This window comes from Pipistrellus hanaki, assembly GCF_964339955.1.
Source record: "Pipistrellus hanaki genome assembly, chromosome: 1".
Lineage (NCBI taxonomy): Eukaryota > Metazoa > Chordata > Mammalia > Chiroptera > Vespertilionidae > Pipistrellus > Pipistrellus hanaki.
The window spans coordinates 21,330,277-21,352,296 of record NC_140503.1 but is presented as its reverse complement, the minus strand read 5'-3'; the positions used below and the strand labels follow the sequence as shown (position 1 = coordinate 21,352,296).

General features: G+C 39.3%; 1 protein-coding gene across 3 annotated transcripts in view; it reads left to right on the top strand.

The window, feature by feature from the left end:
- The first annotated feature begins 568 nt into the window (after positions 1-568).
- The window catches only part of YLPM1 (YLP motif containing 1), a 71,333-nt gene continuing 49,881 nt past the window's right edge, over positions 569-22,020 (top strand). For 2 of the 3 annotated variants that reach the window (XR_014795709.1, XM_084892029.1), the window contains exons 1-3: positions 569-1,600; positions 20,189-20,422; positions 21,762-21,941. Coding sequence is in view for 2 of the 3 variants with exons in the window: in XM_084892029.1 (XP_084748155.1) it covers positions 746-1,600; positions 20,189-20,422; positions 21,762-21,941 (1,269 nt within the window). In the remaining variant the exon portion in view is untranslated. The remainder of the gene's footprint in view (positions 1,601-20,188; positions 20,423-21,761; positions 21,942-22,020) is intronic. The other variant, XM_084892030.1, reaches the window with a different exon arrangement.

Genomic DNA, 22,020 nt, shown 5'->3' with positions numbered 1-22,020 from the left:
TTATATTCTGTCTTCAAAATACATTTCCACTCTTCACAGATTTGTTCTCAGCTGGGTTCTTTGTTATAATGGAATTAAGCCTATTCATTTAATTTGAGACGAATTTGACAGCTTTACAATTTTTCCGCTTTTTATTCAGATCACGGTAAGCCTCTTCATTATTTCAAGCCTAATTTTATCCCACTCCGATAGGATTTTGTATGGCTCCGTAGTTTTCTTCGTATAAACTCTACATATTTCTTATCGGAGTTATTTCTATGTGTTTCATGTTTTGTTTTGTTTTTTGTTGTTGTTGCTGTTGCGATTGTCGATGGAACCTTTTTAATTTTTAATTTTTTTCCCCCCCATTCAAAAATGAACTCCGTGGAGCAATAGGATCTCTACCACCACCCCTTTCCGCGGGGAGACTCTATGGTTCCTCCGTGCTATGACCGCGTTCTACTCGCGCCTACAGTATCCGAACCTGAAGGAAGGTGGCGACCGAGAGTTGCCAAGCAAAGGGCCCCTCTAGCTCGCCTTTGTTCTCCTCTCTGTGGCTACTGCGCAGGCGTAATCGCCCCAGTGCCGACCCCGCCTTCCCGGTCGTGGGCCCAGCTCGGGAGCGCCGGCGCACTGGCGCGCTCCGCTCACACGCTCCGGGGCCTGTAGGCGCCGCGAGTTCCGGCTGTCGCCGCCGCCGCCGCAGCTCCTGGAGGTCGGTTGCGACGAGTAACGGTGCTGGGACTAGCCCTGCGCCTTCTTAGATATGTACCCGAGCTGGGGCCGATATGGCGGGAGCAGCCACTATCCGCCGCCGCCGGTCCCGCCGCCGCCGCCGGTGGCGCTTCCTGAGGCCTCGTCCGGGCCTGGGTACTCGAGCTCGACGACTCCCGCGGCCCCCTCCTCCTCGAGCTTCATGAGCTTCCGCGAACAGCACTTGGCTCAGCTCCAGCAGCTGCAGCAGATTCACCAGAAGCAAATGCAGTGCGTGCTCCAACCCCATCACCTTCCGCCGCCCCCGCCGGTGATGCCCGGGAGCGGCTACGGAGACTGGCAGCCGCCGCCGCCACCGATGCCCCCGCCACCGGGGCCGGCCCTCAGCTATCAGAAACCGCAGCAGTACAAGCACCAGATGCTGCACCACCAACGAGACGGGCCTCCCGGTTTGGTTCCCATGGAGCTGGAATCCCCTCCTGCATCGCCCCCTGTGCCGCCAGGGTCCTATATGCCCCCGTCCCAGTCTTACATGCCCCCACCTCAGCCGCCACCCTCGTACTACCCGCCGGCCTCGTCTCAGCCCTACCTGCCTCCCGCCCAGCCGTCCCCTTCTCAGTCCCCACCTTCCCAATCCTACCTGGCGCCCACTCCTTATCCTCCCTCTTCCTCCTCGCAATCCTACGGGAGCCGTTCCCAGTCCTACTTGCCCCCTTCTCAGGCATCTCCTTCCCGCCCTTCCCAGAGCCATTCTAAATCCCCGCTGCTAGCTCCTCCACCACCGTCCACCGCTGCTGGGAATAAGTCAGCTGTCCAGCAAGAGCCTTTGAAGAGTGGTGCCAAGAACAAGAATGCTGAACAGCATCAAGCTGCCCCTGAGCCAGATCCTTCTAAGATGACTCCACAGGTAAGAGAGCAGGTGCCGGAGCCTCACCTTTTCACCTCGAGGGCCCTAAGTGAGCAGGCCTTCGGGCTTTAACCAGCGCTTAGCCTACTTATGACACTGTGACTAGCTAATGCGCACTCCAAAGGATTCCATGAAAGTCAGGGGTCTGACTGCTCCGCTTTTTTAATTACCTAAAATGTAGATTATTAAAACTGAAAATGTTTCTAGACACGACAGAGTAGTGAGGTGGCTCAAAAGTTACTTCTTAGATGTATTCCTTGGTTCCCTTTGACCGACTTCTTAGATTTTGTTGCTTTTGCAAATTGTGTTTTAAAATGCTTAAAAATTGTATTTTAGACTAAAATTTCCATTTGAGAGACAGCATAAAAAAAAAAGAAGCTTCCGAAAGAACTGACACCTGAAATGCATATGAACTTTATGACCAGTGAGCTACTTTAAAAGAATTTTTTAGGGGCCACAGACAGCTATCAGCTTCCTGAATTAAAAGGTCTCACCAATTGAAGGATTGAAATCGTGTGCTTATCAGGAGCATCCTAATTATGCTCATATATATATATATATATATATGCAATATATAGGGGAGTCTACACATTTGACCCTTTGGGGAGTCGATCGGTCATGTAAGAAATTGACCCATACATGCTTGTCTCACATCACTTAAAGATTTAAGACATGACCAATTTGCTGTATTGCATTGGTATTATCGTTCATTCCAGAGTAACAGCCTTGGGATTTGCCAAGATTAAAAAAAAAAAAAAAAAAAAAAATGTGTGATGCCTCTTCATTCATGAGAGAGCCATTCCTCTAAACTTCTATTTGAAGTGGTGCTTCCCAGAGAACGGTCAAAGACAGATAGGATAGCAGTAATAAGTTCTTCCCTTTAGAAAGAAGATAGAACTGAAGTGGATAAATTATTTCTTATGATTTCCTAAAATAGACTTTTAGCACTTCCTAATCTACCTTAGATTTCCTAATGAATCAAAAGATCCTTTTAATTTACAAACTCAGATTTACATATCAAAGATTTCCAGCCGAAACCGGTTTGGCTCAGTGGTAGAGCGTCGGTCTGTGGACTGGAAGGTCCCGGGTTTGATTCCGGTCAGAGGCATGTACATTGGTTGTGGGCACATCCCCAGTAGGGGGTGTGCAAGAGGCAGCTGGTCGATGTTTCTCTCTCATCGACGTTTCTAGCTCTCTATCTCTCTCCCTTCCTCTCTGTAAGAAATCAATAAAATATATTTAAAAAAAAAAAAAAGATTTCCAAAAGATTGGGATGAGGTATTTGAATATTATAGTGATTTGGCATTAGAAATTAAGAACAGAAATAAGTTGTTTTAAGTAAGCAAAACAACTTGTTTGGCACATCATCAGGAGAAAACACTTAAGGTGCTGGGGTAAAATAGTAGAGGAAGGGATTCTGTTGGCTTATGCTAGAGTACCATCCCACCAGGTTATTTCCCCCAGATTCCTCTATTTTAGAGACAGAATTTGTCTCCTTCCCCACTCCACTCTGAAATTTCCAGTATTGTTGTCAAACACTGCGTTAATTCAAAATATGACCTTTATATCTTCATCTCTACTGGACTGTTTTTCTGGCCTTTTAGAGAGATAAACAAATTGTTTTATTGGGTGGGGGGAAGGGGATCAAACCTGTCTTTAATATAATACCATGAGCACTGCTTTTGCTTTTCTGCCTTTGTACCCTTGTATATAGTGGACTTATTTTAGTGCTTTGAATATTCAGTACCACCAGTTCTTTGGTGAGAGCCATAAAGAAAGCAGTCGGAAAGAAAGCTATTAAAGATGAGAAGTGTGAATGGACTAATTATCAAAAACAGGCATTGTAAGCCTGTTTAGGCTTTCCTACCTCTACCCTAGAATTCATCCCAACTTCCTCAATCTTTTTTTCCTCCCTATAGTTGTATTGCTTTCAAGGCACATCTCACATATCAGGGTCTCTGAAACCATGCCCCAGCTCAGCCATTTGATTGGTTCTGTTCTTCAGATTGTAAGTCCCTTGCAGACAGGGACTATCTCACTCTCTTTTTATCTCCTGTAGCACCTAGGACAGTACCTTGCAAATTGTAGGCTCTCCACAAAGGTTTGTTGAGTAAGATACAAGAGTTGCATGCCCTAGACTTAGGATGCTTTGATTTATTAGGTGGTAAATATTTTCTTCATGCAAATCTCAGATAATTAATCCTATGGCATAATTTTCTTTGATTTATATTCTATTTTTGGAAAATGTCATTTAAAATGTGAAAGATTTTAAACATACAGAAGTTCCCACTCCTCCAATCCACAGTTTTGCTTTACTCCGAACATATTAAATGGAAAATTCCAGAAATGCTCAATTTACTGTGCTGTTCTGAGTAGCGTTTTGAAATCTTGCTCCATTCTGTCCATCCTTCCTGGAAATGAACTATTCCTTTATCCATAATTTCCACCCTGTATCAACTACTTATCTATTTGCCCATTAGTAGCCCTCTTGGTTAATAGATTAACTGTTGCAGTATTGCCATACTTGTGTTCAAGTAATCCTATTTTACTTAATGGATGCAAACACAGGAATAATATATTAGCAATTTGGAAATGCCAGAGAAACTGTCAGATGCTTCTTTCAAGTGGAAAGGTGAAAGTTCTCGAGTTAATAAGAAAAGGGGGGGAAATGACATGGTCAGGTTGCTAAGATCTATGGCAAAAACAAATCTTGTATTCGTGAAATTGTGAAGAAGGAAAAATATTTGTGGTAGTTTGCTGAGAGAGTCCACATTTATTATAACAGTATATTATTATAATTGTCCTATTTTATTGTCAGTCTCTTAGTGTACCTAATTTATAAATTAAACTTTGTCGTAGATATGTATGTATAGGGGGAAAACAGTATGTATATAGTTCAGTACTGCCTGCAGTTTAGGCATCCGCTGGGGGTCTTGGAGCGTATCTCCTTCACTTAAAAGGGACTACTGTACACAAAAGTGAAAATGGTGTGATTCCTCCCCCCCATATACCCAACATTCAGATTCAACAACTCAAGAGTTCGCCATGTTTACTTTACCTAGGCCTTTTTTTTTGTTGTTGTTCCTGCTAAAATACTTTAAATCAAATCTTAACTCTCATGTCATTTCATCCTTATATTCTTAGACATCTTTCCAAGAAACAGAGCCTTAGATTAACACTGTAACACCTAGCAAAATTAACAACTGTATACCTGATCCATTCAGAGGTCCCTTACTGTCTCGCCATACTAATGGAATTAAAAATAAATCCTTCATAGCATCTATGCTAAAATTCCCCAATAGATTTAATTATGTTTGGTTAGTTTGTGCAAATCAGGATCCAATATAGATATTTTGGATAATTCTTTGCTGTGGGAGACTGTTCTGTGCATTGTATTGTATTATGTTTAGCAGCAGCTTTGTCTCTACCTACTATATGTTACCCTGTTTCCCCCAAAATAAGACAGTGTCTTATATTAATTTTTTCTCCCAAAGTTACGCTAGGTCTTATTTTCAGGGATGTCTTATCTTTCCATGCGTTAGGTCTTATTTTCAGAGGATGTCTTATTTTCGGGGAAACACGGTATTAGCAGCCCCTCGTTGTGATAACCAGAAATATTTTCAGACATTGCCAATATTCCTTGGGGGAGAAGTGGGAGGGCAAAATCACCCTCAGTTGAAAACACCAGATTTAACTCAATTTCTTCTGTTCTCTTTTTCTATCCCATGCTATTGAACTTGATGAAAAATCTGTTGGTTGTCCTGTAGAATGTCCTTCATTCTGGATTTGTCTGCTGTCTCATGGTGTCATTTGACTTATTCTTCTTTTTTCCATGTTTTTTGTAATGTAGAAGTTAACTCTGAAGTTCAGCTTTAGATTTAAGCTCAACTTTATTTTGGCAAGTATACTTTATAACCTAGGTAATGCTGTGTGCTTCATTTATATCCCATTAGGAGACACTCAATGCCTGGTTGTCCCACTGTTGGTGGTGCCAAGATTGATCAGGGGGCGGCAGTCTGGTCCCTCCACTGTAAAGCTTCCCATCAATTTTGCATGTTCCTTCCATCTAGTGGTTCATCCATTGATGTTCTTTGCCTGAGTAAGTTATTTCTTCATTAGAGGCTACAATGTGGTGATTTTTTTTTCATGCCATTTCTTATACATTTATTAAATAGAGTTCTGTAAAGAAATACTTCCACTCATGAACCATGATTGTTTGATTGGAAATACAGTTAGTATAGGAAAGACAGGATAAATGCTTGATATCCTTCCATTTAGTTTCTGGTTTTCAGAGTAAAGCATTGGTGATTTAATGGAATGCATATTTTATCAATAATTAAATTTTCTGTTTCTTTAATGGACTAACTAGGTAAAGTGCATATTAGCCTTTTTTCATGAGTTGTGATTTTATCCTTTTAGTCTCAAAACTTATTTGGGAAAAGCTGTTGAATTTTTGTTTTGTTTTTTTGAGTTTTTAGTCCTTTATTTAATGTTCAAGTACTTTCTGAGTAGCAACTATGTGCCAGGTACGATGCTTAGTATTGAAGATGAAGTGGTAAACACCAGGCCTCATTGACTTGTTCTGATGGGGGGCGGGGAGGGGGAAAGAAGACATTTAAGTAACTAAGAGAAGAACAGGGTGTTATCACATTATAAAATACAAAATTTAGGATTATAAAATATAAAATATCACTCACTTGTTCCATAAAGAATCGGGAAAGGTGAGGTGTGTGTGTTTTTTTTAAGCTCAGGATCCAGCACATAGTAAGTGAAAAACAAATTTTTTGGAGTGGGGTTTCTGGATACCTCACAATTTCTTTTTTATTTCTTTTTTATTTTTTAAATTATTATTATTATTATTTATTTTACATATGTGTCCTTATTCCCCCATTACCCCCCATCCCCCACTCATGCCCCACCCCCCTGTTATCTGTGTCCATTGATTAGGCTCATATGAATGCATATAAGTCCTGTGGTTGATCTCTCCCCCTAATCCCCACTGTTCCCTACCTTCCCTGAGGTTTGACCTTATGATTGATATTTCTCTGTCTCTGGATCTATATATTTTTTTTCCCCCATCAGTTTATGTTCATTATATTCCACAAATGAGTGAGATCATGTGATATTTATATTTCTCTGCCTGGCTTATTTCACTTAGCATAATGTTCTCCATCTCCATCCATGTTGTTGCAAATGATAAGAACTCCTTTTTTATCTCAGCATAGCATTCCATAGTGTAGATCAGTGTTTCCCAACCTTCTCTCATGATGAGAATCACCTGGTGGAGTTGTTAAAACACAGATTCCTGAATCCCAACTAAGAAGTGCTAAACTAGAATTTTTGAGAACATATAGGTAAAATTGCATACCTAACTTAGTGCTCTGTATATAACATCTGTGTTAGAGCACTAGTTAATAGGTAAAATTGCATACCTAACTTAGTGCTCTGTATATAACATCTGTGTTAGAGCACTAGTTAAGTATACAATTTTACCTATATGTTCCCAAAAATTCTAGTTTAGCACTTCTTAGTTGGGATTCAGGAATCTGTGTTTTAACAACTCCACCAGGTGATTCTCATCATGAGAGAAGGTTGGGAAACACTGGTGTAGATGTACCACAGTTTTTTAATCCACTCATCTGCTGATGGGCACCTAGGCTGTTTCCATATCTTAGCCATGGTGAATTGTGCTGCTATGAACATAGGGATGCATATATCCTTTTTTTTTTTTCTTTTTTTCTTTTTTTTAATTGCCCTAGGAGTGGGATCACTTGGTCATATGGGAGTCCCATTTTTAGTTTTTTGAGGAAACTCCATACTGTTCTTCACAGTGGCTGCACCAGTCTGCATTCCCACCAGCAGTGCAGGAGGGTTCCTTTTTCTCCAGCACTTGTCATTTGTTGACTTGTTGATAATAGCCATTCTGAGAGGTGTGATTTGCATCTCTCTGTTGTTTTGATTTGCATCTCTCTGATGATTAGTGACTTTGAGCAGGTTTTCATATGCCTCTTGGCCTTCCTTCTGTCTTCTTTCAAAAAGTGTCTATTTAGACCAGTTGCCCATTTTTTGATTGGGTTGTTTATCTTCTTTTTGTTAAGCTGCATGAGTTCTCTGTAAATGGAGCTTAAACCCTTATCATTGATATCATTGGCAAATATGTTCTTCCATGCAGTGGGCTTTCTTGTTGTTTTATTGATGGTTTCCTTTGCTGTGCAAAAGCTTTTTATTTTGATGTAGTCCCATTTGTTTATTTTCTCTTTAGTTTCCATTGCCCTAGGAGCAGTATCAGTGAAGAATATGTCAGAGATTTTTCTGCCTATGGATTCTTCTAGTATTTTCATGGTTTTCCATCTTATGTTTAAGTCCTTGATCCATTTTGAGTTTATTTTTGTGTATGGTGTAAGTTGGTGGTCTAGTTTCATTTTTTTGCATGTATCTGTCCAATTTTCCCAACACCATTTATTTTATTTTTATATATTTAAAAAAAGATATATATTTTATTGATTTTTTTACAGAGAGGAAGGGAGAGGGATAGAGAGCTAGAAACATTGATGGAAGAGAAACATCGACCAGCTGCCTCTTGGACACCCCCTATTAGGGATATGCCCGCAACCAATGTACATGCCCTTGACCGGAATCGAACCTGGGATCTTTCAGTCCTCAGACCGACCCTCTATCCACTGAGCCAAACCAATTTCGGCCCAACACCATTTATTGAAGAAACTGTCTTGACTCCATTGTATGTTCATGCCTCCTTTGTCAAATATTAATTGAACATAGTGCTTTGCGTCGATTTCTGGGTTCTCTATTCCATTGGTATATATTCTGTTCTTGTGCCAATATTACGCAGTTTTGAGAACAGTAGTTTTTTAATACAGCTTGATATATGATATTGAGATCCCACCTACTTTGTTCTTCTTTCTCATGATTGCTGTAGTTATTTGGGGTCCTTTTTTATTCCAGATGAATTTTTGGAAAGTTCTTTCTAAGTCTGTGAAATACGCCGTTGGTAAAATAAAATAAAATGGGAAGTGCATTGAATTTATAGATTGCTTTGGGTAGTATGGACATTTTGATGATGTTGATTTTACCAATCCATGAACATGGTTCCATCTGTTTATGTCTTTCTCTATCTCTTTTTTCAGTGTCGTGTAGTTTTCTGTGTATAGGTCTTTTACCTCCTTAGTTAAGTTTATTCCTAGGTATCTTAATTTTTTTGGTGCATTGGTAAATGGGATAACAAGTATTTTTTTTTAAATGATTGGATATAAGAGGGACTTCTAACCTAGTTGAAGAGGCCTCCCTTTTTAAGTGATATTTAAGTGAAACCCAAAGAATGGGTAGGAATTGCCGAAACCGGTTTGGCTCGATGGGTAAAGTGTCGGACTGCAGACTGAAGGATCCCGGGTTCAATTTCGGTCAAGGGCATGTACCTTGGTTGCGGGCACATCCACAGTGGGGGATGTGCAGGAGACAGCTGTCGATGATTCTTTCTCATCGATGTTTCTAGCTTTCTATCCCTCTCTCTTCCTCTCTGTAAAAAAATCAATTAAAAAAAGAATGGGTAGGAATTAACCAGAGTTAAAGAAATTAAGTTCAGTAAGGCATACTAAAATCTGAGGGTGATGGTTGTAGGCACAACCAGATTAGGAAGGGCCTATCACCACTCTCCTTAGGGCAGTAGGAAAGTAGTGAGAGATTTTATATAGCCAAATGTGACAGATTGGTATTTGAAAAAATTCACTGTTTGCAATATAGAGAGTAGACTCAAAAGGAACAGGAGTGATTTATAGAGAATATTTAATAAATAATTCAGGCAAGAGATAGTAATGGCTACCATGGCCAGTTTTGCTCAGTGATTAGAGCGTGGACCCTCAGACCTAAGGGTTGTGGGTTCAATTCTCAGTCTCCTCCCCAGAGCGGGAGGCAACCAATAGATGTGTCTCTCTCATGTTGATCTCTCTCTCTTTCTCCTCCCTGTCTCATTCTCCCTTTCCCCTTCCTTTCACTCTCTAAAAATGAATGAAAAAACATCCTCATTCCTCAATGAGAATTAAAAAGAAAGAGAGAAAGATAATAGTGGCTTAGATTTGGATGGTGATCCTGGAGATGGAGAAAAGTGGAAGACTAGAGAAATGTTTAGGTGCTAAACTCCAATTTATTGAATATTAGAGAGGAAGGCATTAATGATGATGTCTGGCTTTGTAGAATAGACTGCTGGGTGGATGATGATCCCATTTATTAATAAAATAGGAGAACCTGGAGAAGGAGTTAGAACCATTCTGGGAATGAGGGGGAAATGATGAGTTAAGTTTTAGATCTACTGAGTTTCAAGTTCTTTTTTTTTTTTTTTAAATATATTTTTATTGATTTTGTACAGAGAGGAAGGGAGAGAAATAGAGTTAGAAACATCGATGAGAGAGAGTCATTGATCAGCTGCCTCTTGCACACCCCCCACATAGGAGTCCAAAGGGAGATGTCCAATTGGAAGTTAGATATAGGTTGGAATCTAGAAGGAGATCTGGGAAACATGATAGACTTGTGAGTCATCAGCATAAAAATGGTATTTGAAGTGTGTAGAGTAAGAATAGAGGTTAATGGACATTGAGTCTAGCCTCACAGAATCTCGGTGTCTCAGGGAACCAGCAGGAAAAAACGGCCACTTAGATGGAAAATCAGGACAGTGTAGTGCCACAGAGGTAAAGGGAAGACTGTTTCTACGAGGAGGGAGTGGCCAGTGTGTCATGTACTGCTGAGAGGTTGAGCAAGATAAAGACTTAGAGTTATATTTTGCATTTACCGACATGTAGATTATTGTTGACCTTGGCGGGAGCAGTTTCATAGTGACTGAAGCCATATTGCATTGATTTGAGGAGTGATGGAAGGTGAGGAAATGGGGATGGTGAGTATAGACCACTCTTTCAAGAAGTTTGACTGAAGGAGAGAGAATGAGGGCAAAGGCTGGAGAAAGACGTGAAGTAAAGAAGCTTTTTTTTTTTTTTTTTTTTTAAAGATGGAACTAAGATTATCTGGTGACCTTAATTTCTTGGAGTAGATTGTAAACCTCAAAAATACAGAAAATAAATATATTTTAAATAAATTTTTAAAATGGAAATCTAATATCAGATTCTCCCTCCTCCCCTTCACTTTAGGATATAAAAGACATAATACATTTAGTTTTATAGGCGTTTATAATAATAAACCTGGATAGGCAAGGCCTCAAATTAATTTTTTAAAGTTCTCTCACTCTTGCTTTCTCATTCTCTTACTTTCTTATTTTCTTTCTCATTCTCTTTATATTTCCCTACTTGAAAAATTATTTAGTGCCTAGTTCATAACTGTACTTACTGGTAGCCAACAGTCAGTATGTGCTTGGTGAATAAATTAGCACCTTTTTTGGGTAATGATATTTGTGAAAAATAATTCTTGCATCCTAACTTTTTAATTCCATTCAATTTCTTTCTTTAAAAAAATATATTTTTATTGATTTCAGAGAGGAAGGAAGAGGGAGAGAGATAGAAACATCAGTGATGAGAGAGAATCATTGACCGGCTGCCTCCTGCATGCCCCACACTGAGGATCAAGCCCAAAACCCAGGCATGTGCTCTTACTGGAAATTGCACCATGACCTGGCTCATAGATGGATGCTCAACCACTTAGCCACACTGGCCAAGGCAAAAATTTTTTTTTATTATGACATATGCTGTGATTTGACCTGATTTGTGAGCTAACATTCCATATGAGATGGAGTTGTGTGATATGATGGGACATTTAGAAGAATCAGGTACTATTCAGCTTCATTAGCAAGTGTAGGCAGATTTTATTCCTTTCTAAAATAAAAGTAAATCATTCTTCTTGGGGTCACTGAGGGCATTTTTTTTTTAATGATGTCATCATTATTCATTTAGAGAGCTTTAAGAATGTGTCCAAACTTAGTCCTAGCATTGAATTAAACATGCTTCCTCCTTATTGGGTTCATATTAAGTAGAAATTGACCTACAGTGCCTTCTGTCAGTAAACTGGCAATTACTTGAGCTTCTAATAAGGTGTTTAACTCTAGACTAAGTCTAAGACAAAGATAGGAAGCATGAAATAAGGAAGGTGCAAATTCATAAAAAATCTTCATCTTTGTAACTATTAGTTTCTAGTTTGTGACAGTTTGCATCTTTGTATCTTTTGGTGATGTTTCAAAGCAACCAAAAAAAAAGAAACTTTTAACTTCTGCTAGAAACAGAACTTATTTGCTTTTCTTAAACTGAAAGGTAAACATATTGCTATTTTTATAAAATAAGAAAAAAAGGTTGAAAATGTTTTCATACTGTATTATTATTAACTATCATGATCACTGTACTATTTTGATGGATTGCTTATTTTTACGATTGAATGGTAAAAACAATTATATCCTGGAAGCTGATGATTATGTGTATGATAATTAAAAACAAAACCCCAATTATAACCTAAACTTCAAAATGGAGTTAGTGAGATAAAATGTATTCTATAGCAGTGGTCGGCAAACTCATTAGTCAACAGAGCCAAATATTAACAGTACAATGATTGAAATTTCTTTTGTGAGCCAAATTTTTTTAACTTAAACTTCTTCTAACACCACCTCTTCAAAATAGACTTGCCCAGGCTGTGGTATTTTGTGTAAGAGCCATACTCAAGGGGCTAAAGAGCCACATGTGGCTTGCAAGCCGCAGTTTGCCAACTATGGGCCTAAGAGAGTTGTCTTCAATTGATTAACAGCAATTTACTGACATCCTACAGTATGGTCCAACACTGTTTGTTTAAGCACCAGATTTAAGAAAGAGTGAAACATTAATCTTCTAAGAAAATTATCCTGTGAGTGGTAAAATTATAACAAAACAGTATGTTAAATGAGAGTTTGCATAGATAATGTATATTTTATGCATTTGCTTCCATATAGAAAATTGGGGAAGTATACAATAAAATATTAGCAATATAAAATATTCTGGTTATCCAACAATAATGAATCACAGTGAATGCCAATAAAATGAATCCATTTAACATAGAGACCAAAAATTTATTGTAAAATATTTATTTGGGATATAATCTAGAAAAAACAGAGCTCAAAAATCATAAAGACCCTTGTACATATGTGTGTCATGTATGTGCCTAAATCCCACCTATAAATAAAGCTCTGTCAGAGCTATAGAAAAAATAATAATAAAGAGCCGAAACTAGTTTGGCTCATTGGATGGAGCTTCGGCCTGCGGACTGAAAGGTCCCAGGTTCGATTCCGGTTGGGGGCATATGCCTTGGTTGCAGGCACATCCCCGGTGCGGGGTGTGCAGGGGTTGGCTGGTCAATGTTTCTCTCTCGTCGATGTTTCTAGCTCTCTATCCCTCTCCTTTCCTCTCTGTAAAAAATCAATAAAATATATATTTTTAAAAATCATAAAGAATGGCTGAGTCTTAGAATGAACAAAAAATAAATATAAATTACATTTCCATACTATAATTTTTCTAACAAATTATATGGCAACATTATATATCATCTTTTATTTAGTTTTTGGATATACTGAAAAACTATTTTAGGGATTTATCAGTTTTACCAGGCCATTTTTCAACCTTTGATAGTCAAACATTCTCTTTTGTAGTTCCTATTATAAAAGTTACTAGTGGCTCGGTGTCTAAAATTCATGCACATTAAAAGGGAATTAGAGGAAATATTTTATTTTATTTTTTAGTTTTTTTTAATTTTTTTAAATTAAATTATTATCTTTGTACATTTACCGTTGCGCCCCATACATGCTAGAGGAAATATTTTAATATCACTATTATATCCTGTCAGAGTCTGGGCTGGCACCCATGGGGAAGCAGTGTCAAGTCCCCGCCCACCTGCATGCATCTCGCGCCTGCAGTGCCTGGTGCCTCCTGTGATGGGTCTTTATGGCATGAGGGTGTCACGACCACAGGCTTTTTATATATAGGACTAGAGGCCTGGTGCATGAAAATTCATGCACTGGAGGGGGGCGGTCGCTCAGTCTGGCCTGCCCCCTCTCACAGTCCAGAAGCCCTCAGGGGCGGAAGGTAACCCTGCGATCAGGGGAAGGCGAGGCCCCCATCACACCTTTGCTGCTGCCACTGCTGGCAGTGCAAGCCTCAGCTAACCCTGCTTACCTGAGCCTCGGGCGACCCTGGGCGGCTGGGCAGCCACCATCTGAGGCTTGCCTGCACCTTGGGCATTGGCTGGGCAGCCAACATCTGAGGCTTGCCTGTGACTCGGGCTGGCCCTGGGGGGCTGGGGGCTGAGAAGACTGGGGTACTCTGGAGGAGGGCTCACAGAGCTAGACTGGACCTACTTGGGGGCGGGCCCAGCTATGTTTCACGCCTGCTGCCCCAGCAGGGTTAAGGGGACTGGGCACCGCCATCTTGTGGCTGTGGGTGCCACCATCTTTGAGGGTATGACAGTTAGTTAGCATATTCCCTTATTAGCTGTAGAAGCTGCCATCTTTGTGAGGGTGTGATGGTCAATTAGTATATTCCCTCTTTATTAACCAGTAGGACTTTTGTTAAATCCTCAGCTCTCAGTAATGAGTTTCAAAGTTTTCCAACATCACATTTTATTAAATCCTGCATCCTAAAATAAAACACAAAACACACAAATTCTGCATCCTTATAATTATAGTAGAAATATATGCTGTTGTTAATTATAGACATATACCGGGCAGTATATTAGTGAATATTTTAGTGATGTGACAACTTTTTTTCCTTATTCAACTTTATAACCATGGAGATTATATAGTGACTCCTGGGATAATGAAGATCCTGTAGTTATTTGAGTGGTAAGATTTTTTTTGCTGATTTAAACAATTAGTTATTGCTTTTTTTTATGCAGTCATTTATCTTTATTTGAATATTTTGTTCTATACAGTCACCAAGAACTATAAAGTAACCAAGAACACTGAATTAGTAACTACTGAACCATTGCTCCTAAGGTAAATGCAGGGTTATGTTCCTGTGAGCCTTTGGTCACATTTTCATCAGCTAATCAAGGCATAATCTTGATTTATGTGTGTTTCTGTCTAAAGACCCTTATTTAATATATATTGTTGATTCATTAAAATTGATTTCACAGCTAGCAACACTAACATATGCATGAATGAAGCTTTATATAACATATTTTCTTTTTTATAATTTTAATCTTTATTGTTCAGATTATTATAATTGTTTCTCCTTTTTTCCCCTCATAGCTCTCCTCCAATCGGTTCCCACTCTACCCTCAGCCCTTACCTCCCCACCACTGTCCTCATGCATAGGTGTATGATTTTTGTCAAGTCTCTTCCTGCACCCCCTCACATCCCTTTCCTCCTGAGAATTGTCAGTCCACTCCCTTTCTATACCCCTGATTTTATTATATTCACCAGTTTATTCTGTTCATCAGATTTTTATTCCCTTGATTTTTAGATTCACTTGTTGATAGATATCTGTTGTTCATAATTTTTATCTTTATTTTTTTCTTCTCCTCTTTTTGAAGAATACCTTTCAGCATTTCATATAATACTGGTTTGATGGTGATGAACTCCTTTAGCTTTTTCTTATCTGTGAAGCTCTTTATCTGACCTTCAATTCTGAATGATAATTTTGCTGGGTAGAGTAATCTTGGTTGTAGATTCTTGCTATTCATCACTTTGAATATTTCTTGCCACTCCCATCTGGCCTGCATAGTTTCTGTTGAGAAATCAGCTGATAATCGAATGGGTGCTCCCTTGTAGGTAACTAACTGTTTTTCTCTTGTTGCTTGTAAGATTCGCTTTGTCTTTTGCCCTTGGCATTTTAGTTATGATGTGTCTTGGTGTGGTCCTCTTTCGTTTCCTTTTGTTTTAGGTTCTGTGTGCTTCCTGGACTTGTAAGTCTATTTCTTTGACCAGGTGGGGGAAGTTTTCTGTCATTATTTCTTCAAATAGGTTTTCAGTATTTTGCTTTCTCTCTTCTGGGACCCCATAATTCTGATGTTGGTATGCTTAAAGTTTTCCCAGAGGCTTCTTAACACTATCTTCAACTTTTTGGATTCTTTTTTCTTTTTGCTTTTCCGGTTGATTGTTCTTTGCTTCTTTGTATTTCAGATCTTTGACTTGATTCTTGCATTCCTCTAGTCTGCTGTTGGGTCTCTGTATAATATATATTTTTTTTATTTCAGTCAGTGTATGTTTAATTTCTAGTTGGTCCTTTTTCATATCCTCCAGGGTCTTGTTAAATTTATTGGCCTTTTCTAGGAAATTCTTGAAAAACCTTATAACCGTGGTTTTGAACTCTATATCCAGTCTTTTGTTCTCCTCCATTTCTTTTGTTTGTGATCTGTTTCCTTGTCTCGGGATTTTTGCTGCTTCCATAGTTGATAGTGTGGCTTTATGTGTTAAGGTGTCCTATATGGTTCAACGGATCAGCCTCCCAGTTATCTGAGGTGGACACTCTTGGTGCACCCTTTTGTGGACTGTGTGTACAGCCTTGTTGTAGTCAAGATTGTTGTTGGTATCACTGGGAGGAATTGACCTCCAGGCCAATTGGCTGTGAGGACTCGCTGTGTCTATAACGGAAGAATTACTGTGCTGGAGACACGCTTATGGGGCAGGACTTGTTCCCGTGGGGCTTCGGTGCTCACTGAGTCTGCCTCTTGAACGTGTTCTTTATGAGAGTAGTTGAAATCTGGTGTCATCTCACACAGACCACTAGATACACTAGCTTCCGGCTCTCCAGTGCAAGTTAGCTACTGTCTGAAGGTATCCAACAGGAGCTACAGAAAGAACTAGTTTTCTCCTCTTTGCTTGGGGTTTGGAGGTTTTGGAGCTGTCTGACTGGAGCTGCAGTTTATTTGTTTAAGCTGCGACAGGGTAGGCCATTTATATGCCACAGCCGCAGTGTGGAGCTTGGGTATGTTTGTATATTGTGCAGAGTGGGGTCTCAGGGCATCACTAGGCTAGGGCGTGACAAACAGCAATGGCTGCCAGTCAGTCTTCTCTGCCTTTCCGCAATTCCAAGTCCTCATGCCCAGTGTCCCAGTGCAGTAAACAATGATTGCTGGGCGCACCTCTGCAAGAAAATCACCCTCACTTTCCGACCTGATGGCCGACAGTCCAGCTTCTCCTCGTAGGAGTTTGGGTCTCCCGCGTGTCCCCAGAAACTGGATTTCAGAGTTTGGGAGCTTGTCTCCCTTCGGGTTGAAAAAAAGCATCGCCCGCCACCAGCCCTATTCGTGTCTTCGTACCTCCTCTTTCCAGGGCTGGTGCTCTTTTCTCTTTCCTTCTAGTTGTAGAACTTCCACTCAGCCAGCTTTCCCATGATTCTGGGTGATAGATGTTTTGTCTTTTAGTTGTAGTTTTGAAATGGTTGTGCAAGGCAGCAGTTTAGGTGTTTACCTTTGCCACCATCTTGGTTTCTCCTATATAACGTATTTTCTCTATAGTGTATGTCATAGCCTTCTGGCACCTAGGAACACTAGTCAGCACTTCAGCACTGTGCTTGGTGGCCACTTTAAACAACAAAATCACTAATAAAAAAAGCCCAGAGCCAGCCGGTGTGGTTGAGTTGTTAAGCATTTACCTATGAACCAGGAGGTCACAATTGGATTCCTGGTCAGGGCACATGCCTACGTTGTAGGTTTGATCCCTAGTTTGGGGCATGCAGAAGACAGCCAATCAATGATTCTCTGCCATCATTGATGTTTCTATTTCTTCCTCTCCCTTCCCTTCTGAAATCAATATATATATATATATATATATATTGGGTCGGCAGCTAAGTAATTGCGGATTTTTAAAAGAAAATCAGACAATTTTTTCATGGAACTAAATAACTTTATTCTGTAATGTATTGCCCATTTTTATCAATGACCTTTTGCCATCTTTCAGGCAGCATCATAATCCCACGTTCAAAAAACTTCTGGTTTTTATTAGCAAAAAACTGAATCAGGTACGATTTGACATCATCATCATTATTGAAATTTTTACCATTCAAGGAGTTTTGTAAAGATCGAAACAAAAAGTAATCAGATGGTGCAAGGTCAGGACTATATGGTGGATGTGGCAAAACATCCCAACCAAGCTCCATTAATTTTTGCCGAGTGACCAAAGATGTGTGTGGCCTTGCATTGTCATGATGGAATACAACACCTTTTCGATTTGTCAATTCGGGCCGCTTTTCTTCAACTGCATTGTTTAATTTCGTTAGTTGTTCAATGTAGACATCAGAATTGATCGTTCGGTTGGGTGGTAAGAGTTCAAAGTAGACAATTCCTTTGTAATCCCACCAAACTGATAACAAAACCTTCTTTTGATGAATATCAGCTTTTGATGTTGTTTGAGTTGGTTCACCTGGCCTGCTCCACGATCTTTTCTGCTTGATATTGTTGTAAACAACCCATTTTTCATCGCCAGTTATCAGTCGTTTTAAAAATGGATCATTTTCATTACGTTTCTTTAGCAAATCGCAGCTGCTAATGCGTTGCGTTAACTGTGATTCTTTCAGTTCGTGAGGAACCCATGTATCGAGTTTTTGAACATAGCTAAGTTGTTTTAAGTGATTTTCAATGCATGTATGTGATACATGAAGCTTCTCTGCAATCTCACGTGTTGTACTGTGACAGTCTGAATTGATTATTGCTTTGATTAGGGCGTCATCAACTTCAACTGGATGACCAGAGCGTTTTTCATCTTTGAGTGAAAAATCACCAGAACGAAATTTGGCAAACCAATTTTGACACTGCCGTTCTTTTAAGGCTTTGTCACCATAAACAGCACATAACTTTTTATGAGCTTGCGATGCGTTTTCCCTTTGCAGAAATAAAAAAGCAAAATATGACGAAAATGTTCCTTTTGATTTTCCATTTTTCAACGAACGCCAAACGAAAACTACAAAACAGATCAAAAAACTTTTTTTACTGATTAACAGCTGAATAGCCAACTATCAAATAACAAAATGTGTTTTACATTTGTACTACGTCTGCAAACTAAAAATTCAACTGAAGCCATATATGTGTGAAACCCGCAATTACTTAGCTGCCGACCCAATATATGGCAAATTCACAACTACAGAATCAATGAATAATGAGGATCAGCTGTGTTTTCTTATTTTTTTTTCCACGTTAAACTTGTGATCTTTTATTTTATTTTTTTTATTTATTTTATTTTTTAAAAAAATATATTTTATTGATTTTTCACAGAGAGGAAGAGAGAGGAATAGAGAGTCAGAAACATCGATGAGAGAGAAACATCAATCAGCTGCCTCATGCACACCCCCCACTAGGGATGTGCCCGCAACCAAGGTACATGCCCTTGACCGGAATTGAACCCGGGACCCTTCAGTCCACAGGCCGACGCTCTATCCACTGAGCCAAACCGGTGCAGGCGTAAACTTGTGATCTTTTAAAGTGAAAGCACAAAACAGGCTTCCAGAAAATGAAATTACATTATAATTTGGAAGTCAGAGTGAGACTTTTAAAATAAATAGAAAGCATTTAAAAAACACATTCTATTCTAATTTACGCACACAGTAGTTTCCCTTTATCTGTGCATTTCCTTTCTGCAGTTTCAGTTACCTGTGATCAACCACTGTCCAAAAATATTAAATGGGAAATCTCAGAAATATACAATTTGTAAGTTTTAAATTGTGCACCATTCTGCTTTGCTTATGAAATATCACACTGCCCCACACTGATCCATCCCATCATACCTTTGTCTGGCACATCCATGAAGTATATACTATCCATGCCATTAATCACTCACCTGTTTCAGTTATCAGATCCCCAATATTACAGTGCATGTGTTCAAGTAACCCTTATTTTACTTAATAATGTCTCATTCACCTCACTTCATCTCATCACGTGGGCATTGTATCATCATCACAAGAAGTGTGAGTTCAGTACCATAAGATGTTTTGGGAGAGAGAGAGAGAACCATATTTGTGTAACTTTTGTTACATTACATTATTATAATTGTTCTGTTGTATTGTTATTGTTGTTAATCTCTTATTGTGCCTAATTTATAAACTAAACTATCATAGGTATGCATAATTAGGGGGAATAAAGTAGGATATATAGAGTTCAGTACTATCCACTGTTTAGGCCGCCGCTGGAGGTTTTGGAATGTATCTCCCTTGGATAAGAGGACTTCTGCATATACCTAGGACTATACTACAAATATTTAAAAGAATATACAACAGATGATTAAAAGAGAAGGCAGTGAGAAGAGGCAGGATTATTTGTTTGTGTTCATTAATTAAAAAATCCCCCTGGATAAGTCTGAATCAACTGAAGACAAGTTAAAAGCAGATAGCTGTGAATACTGATAGGTTTACTTGATCATTTATCAAAAAGACTGCTCTCACTTCCAAAAGTATGTGTTTTAAAGAGTAGAGAAGTATGTTCAATTGATATGTATGGCATGGTTTAACTTAAATGTATAAATTTGGGGAAGGAATTGAAAATCTTGCTTATTTGTCTTTCTCAGTCTAGCTTTGCCTTTTCTTGCATATAGACACATGAATGAGGACACAAATGTGGAGCTCTCTAAACATCAAGTTGCAGCTATACAGGATTGTCAAGTAAAATTCTTAAAAATGATTTCTGTTGTAGGAACAGCAGCAGTATTGGTATCGACAGCACTTGCTTAGTTTGCAGCAGAGGACAAAAGTGCATTTGCCAGGACACAAAAAGGGTCCTGTCATAGCAAAGGATCCACCCAAGCCAGTAAAAGAAGTTACAGTACCTGCCACCAGTCAAGTACCAGAACCCCCTCCATCTGAGGAGCCCCCATTACCACCTCCTAATGAGGAGGTACCACCCCCTCTCCCTCCTGAGGAATCCCAGGTAACCATAAAGTTAATTATTTGGTTTTTATTAAATTGCTCAACTTTTTTTCTGATTCATATATATATATATTTTTATCATGAATAGATATATGTTTTTATGTGTGTTTTTAAGTACATGTAAAATTCCATTTATGGAATATTAGATTATGCCTTATCGGGTTTGGAAAAGGCATTTTTTGGCATTCCCTGTCCGGAGAATGCCAGCACCATTCTCATCTCTCTCTTTCCCTGGTATATTACCTTTGTCTTTTCCTCTCCTAGGTTCCAATGGCCCTTTTGCTTCTATAACTTGTTTCCAAAGCCCTTGCAGCCCAGCTGGCTCACTTCCACTACCTCTGTAACTTTCTAAATAAACTTTCTCTTACAATTTGGGGAAAAAAAGAAAAGGCTTTCCCCCCCCCCCATGGTTTAAATCAGAGTGAAGAGTTAGACACTCTTGTAAATTGTGTCTCTAAGCACGAAAGGACTGCCAGGTATTTTCAGATTGGCAGCACACAGCAATATTTAAGAGCTTCAACTTTTTGCCCTAGCCAGTTTGGTTCAGTGAATAGAGCATCGGCCTGTGGACTGACGGGTCTCAGGTTCAATTCTGGTCAAGGGCACATGCCTGGGTTGCAGGCGCAATCCCCCGTGGTGTGTGTGCATGCGAGCACGTGCAAGAGGCAGCCAGTCAATGATTCTCTCTCATCATTGATGTTTCTATCTCCCCCTCTCCCTTCCTCTCTGAAATCAATAAAAATATATATTTTTTAAAAATAACTTATTATTGTCAAATGACCTAGGCTGCTGTCCAGGGACTGCCATTTGCTGGTGGTGACTCTGAGCAAGTTAGTTAACCATTCTGTACTTCAGTATCCTCATCTGCAAAATAGATTGTAGCATTAAATGTAATTTAGGATACTTACTGACACATGGAAAGTTCTCACCTTGGTCCAAAGGTCATTGTCCTCCTCATAGTCATATGTGGAAATTTTATTGAATCATAATAATTACACTGTAACCCATTGATGAAAGGTAACTAAGGTGCAAGAGAAAGATTTCTCATAGAGTGAAAAGGACATTAAATGTAGATTGACTTTGTTGGGTAATGATTGTCCTATTTAAGAACAGTGAAATGATTATTCTAGTAAAGACTGGAGTTTATAAACTCCTAGGTATTGGTATCCATTATCACAGTAAAGATAGAGCTAGGTATTTATCTAAAGATAGAATAGCTTTTATCAATCAGGCAGAGTTGTAGGGATTCTGGACTTGTATTACAATAATTTATAAAATAGGTTTCTTACTAATTTAATTGCTGTTTTATGATTTAAAAATGTATCTTCTTTTATATTTAGTCTGAGGACCCGGAAGAAGATGCCAGGTTAAAACAGTTGCAGGCTGCAGCAGCACACTGGCAGCAGCACCAGCAGCATCGAGTTGGCTTCCAGTACCAGGGAATAATGCAGAAGCACACTCAGCTACAACAGATCATACAACAGTACCAGCAGATCATCCAGCAGCCACCACATATGCAGGCAAGTGCTTCTTCAATTCACACATGGCAAATCGACCCAAGAAATTTAAAATACTAGTTATTCCTGAAGGAGATTGAAA